The sequence below is a fragment of the Drosophila willistoni genome, unplaced genomic scaffold, assembly GCF_018902025.1.
Source record: "Drosophila willistoni isolate 14030-0811.24 unplaced genomic scaffold, UCI_dwil_1.1 Seg830, whole genome shotgun sequence".
In the NCBI taxonomy this organism is placed as follows: Eukaryota; Metazoa; Arthropoda; class Insecta; order Diptera; family Drosophilidae; genus Drosophila; species Drosophila willistoni.
The window spans coordinates 32,127-34,609 of NW_025814727.1; the positions used below are offsets into that span (position 1 = coordinate 32,127).

At 39.4% G+C, this 2,483-nt stretch overlaps 1 protein-coding gene across 1 annotated transcript; it reads right to left on the bottom strand.

Moving 5' to 3' along the window:
- Nucleotides 1–1,740: 1,740 nt before the first annotated feature.
- Nucleotides 1,741–2,274, bottom strand: LOC124462017 (zinc finger CCHC domain-containing protein 7-like). Its single transcript, XM_047013416.1, has 2 exons — nucleotides 2,108–2,274; nucleotides 1,741–1,996 (listed from the first exon to the last, which is right to left on the bottom strand). Exons 1-2 carry the CDS (start codon nucleotides 2,272–2,274, stop codon nucleotides 1,741–1,743), a joined length of 423 nt encoding a protein of 140 aa, XP_046869372.1.
- Nucleotides 2,275–2,483: the final 209 nt, after the last annotated feature.

Genomic DNA, 2,483 nt, shown 5'->3' on the forward strand with positions numbered 1-2,483 from the left:
TCCACACTCTGTGGAAAACAATTAAGATTACAACAGCGGCGCGTTATCAAGTGGCCAACGCTGAGCATGAAATATAAACAATTTTCAACCCCCGAAGCGTGGGTCATTAGAATTAGTATTTTTAAGAAAAATTGTAGTCTAGAATCTAAGAGTTCATTCATCTACACAATACTTTTGTAAATAAAATCAGTGCATATTCTGAATTCATCGAATGAAGATTGTGTTATTTTCCTTCGCCCGGAATCCCTTTCATTTTGGTCTTTCGAGTAAAAGGAACTTTGTAGTTTTCTCCCACCATTGGTAGGAGACCAAGAAATTGAATCAGCTCCTTAAAGTCTGGATTCTTATGCAAGTGTAAATGCTAAGATCAGCTATAGGTAGCAAAATAAAAAACTTCATTTTCCCCACCAGTGGTAAGAGACAGAGTATAATGTAAAAGCAAAACATTGCTTAATAAATAAAAAGTGCGTGCGACCGAGTATATAAAAGCAGTTTGGCTAGTCGAGCAACTGCAACAATTTTGGCGGCGGTTAAAAAAATTAATTACGGAGTTGGTGTGTGGCGTATTCGAAGCCCTAATATCGAAAAAGTGAACTAGTGTATATATACACTATATGTAGTTGCAGGTCGGCAACTACTAACAGCAGCAGTGCTACAAGATAGTTGCAAAGGAGAGGCCGCTGGAGAACATACATTGCCAATATCCTTATTAATTATGGATCACAGAGCACAATTTTGTCTGAAGAGGCCGCTTAAATATTAAAATTACCGATATATTTCGACCACTCATCGGTGGTCGTCTTCAGGGCAACTATAAAAACATTTAATTGTGATTAACTTTAACATAACATAATATAACAACAAGAAACACCTACTTATTTTTACACGTCCGCACACTGTGACGTGGAGCTACACACTGACTTGTCCCTAATAAATGCCTGTATAAATGCGCGCAGTTGTCTGTATCTACCTTATAATTAAGTCTTATATATAAGTACAGACAACTGCGCGCATTTATACAGGCATTTATTAGGGACAAGTCAGTGTGTAGCTCCACGTCACAATGTGCGGACGTGTAAAAATAAGTAGGTGTTTCTTGTTGTTATATTATGTTATGTTAAAGTTAATCACAATTAAATGTTTTATAGTTGCCCTGAAGACGACCACCGATGAGTGGTCGAAATATATCGGAAAAGAACAACACAAAATATTATTATTTTGTTTATTCACAAAAGAAAATTTGACCTCGAGCCGGCAAAACATACATTTAACAATAAAAGGTCGCAAAAAATCAACAATTATTAAAATTACCTAAAATTAAACAATATACAGAAATAAGAGGCTTGTCCTCAATAAAAGCCAAAAAATCAAAATATAAGCTAAAAATAGATGTAAAAACGCGAAATCCCTGGAAAGGACATCTTAAACTCTTTGGACGTGCCTGGCTTACCACCGAACAATTTGCGCCTAAAGGTTGGCTCCGTAGTAATCATGCTTCGAAACATAAACCAACCAAAACTGTGCAACGGTACGCATTTGGTTGTTAGTAAATCGATGAACAATGTAATTTACGCTACGATAATGATAGGAAAATTCAAAGGTGAGGAAAGTCTCATCCCAAGGATCCCGATGATCCAAACCGATATGCCGCTATTCTATTCTTCTTACAGTTTTTTCTATTCTTACAGTTTTTCTCCTTAACTATTTTATCAACTATTCTCTCAACATTTACATTTCTAGCTATTTCAAGGCATTTAAGTCTAACTCGTCCCATCCTTTAGCTAGCTTCTCTTTATGAAGTGGACAATTAACCACCCAATGATCCAAGTCATCGCATCCGAAGCAGGAACCTGGCACTCTGTCGGGTTTCTTACAGTCCTTGCTCATGTGGCCCTTCGAGTTGCAGTTGTAGCAACGGAAATCTTCTTTGGATCTTCTGCCCGTAGCGGCCACTTTGTAGTTTCTCTTGCTGCTCGCTGTACCGGTAGCTGAATGCCTGAAAATGCATGGATCTGCGCTTCAATGCGGAGTCCCTCCGGGAAAAACAGAAATCCCTTCAATGGCTTTGTGTACTCGCTTTTCTTCGCTGATGCAGATGGCATCTGACAGCCTGGCCTTTTCATCGAAGTAACTGACGAAACTCTCATTGGCGCTCCAAATTCGAGACTCGAATAGGCGCCTGGCATCTGCCACGGGTTCCAAAATGCGCGTACCATTGGCATGTAGCCACTCATGAGCCCGTCCTTTAAGCTCGGAGACTAGAAGCATGTGCATTTGTACACCTTTGATTCCATATACTTCGCTTATATTTGTCAGCTGCGTGACCCATTTCTTTCCACACGAGTTTCCATTAAATTCCAACAACGTTTCCTTCGCTAATTGGAATTTTGCAGCTGACGAAAAACCGCTTTCCAACATTTCCTCCGAGCGTTTGTTTACCAACACTGGTTCACGACGCTGGTTTTGCGCGCCAATTAGTTATG

Excerpts from the sequence above, each read along its gene's own strand:
- LOC124462017 (XM_047013416.1), bottom strand. The coding sequence starts at position 2,274 with ATGCACATGCTTCTAGTCTCCGAGCTTAAAGGACGGGCTCATGAGTGG. Across the intron at positions 1,997-2,107 it reads TTCGATGAAAAGGCCAGGCT|GCATTCAGCTACCGGTACAG; the intron begins GTCAGATGCCAT and ends ATGCATTTTCAG.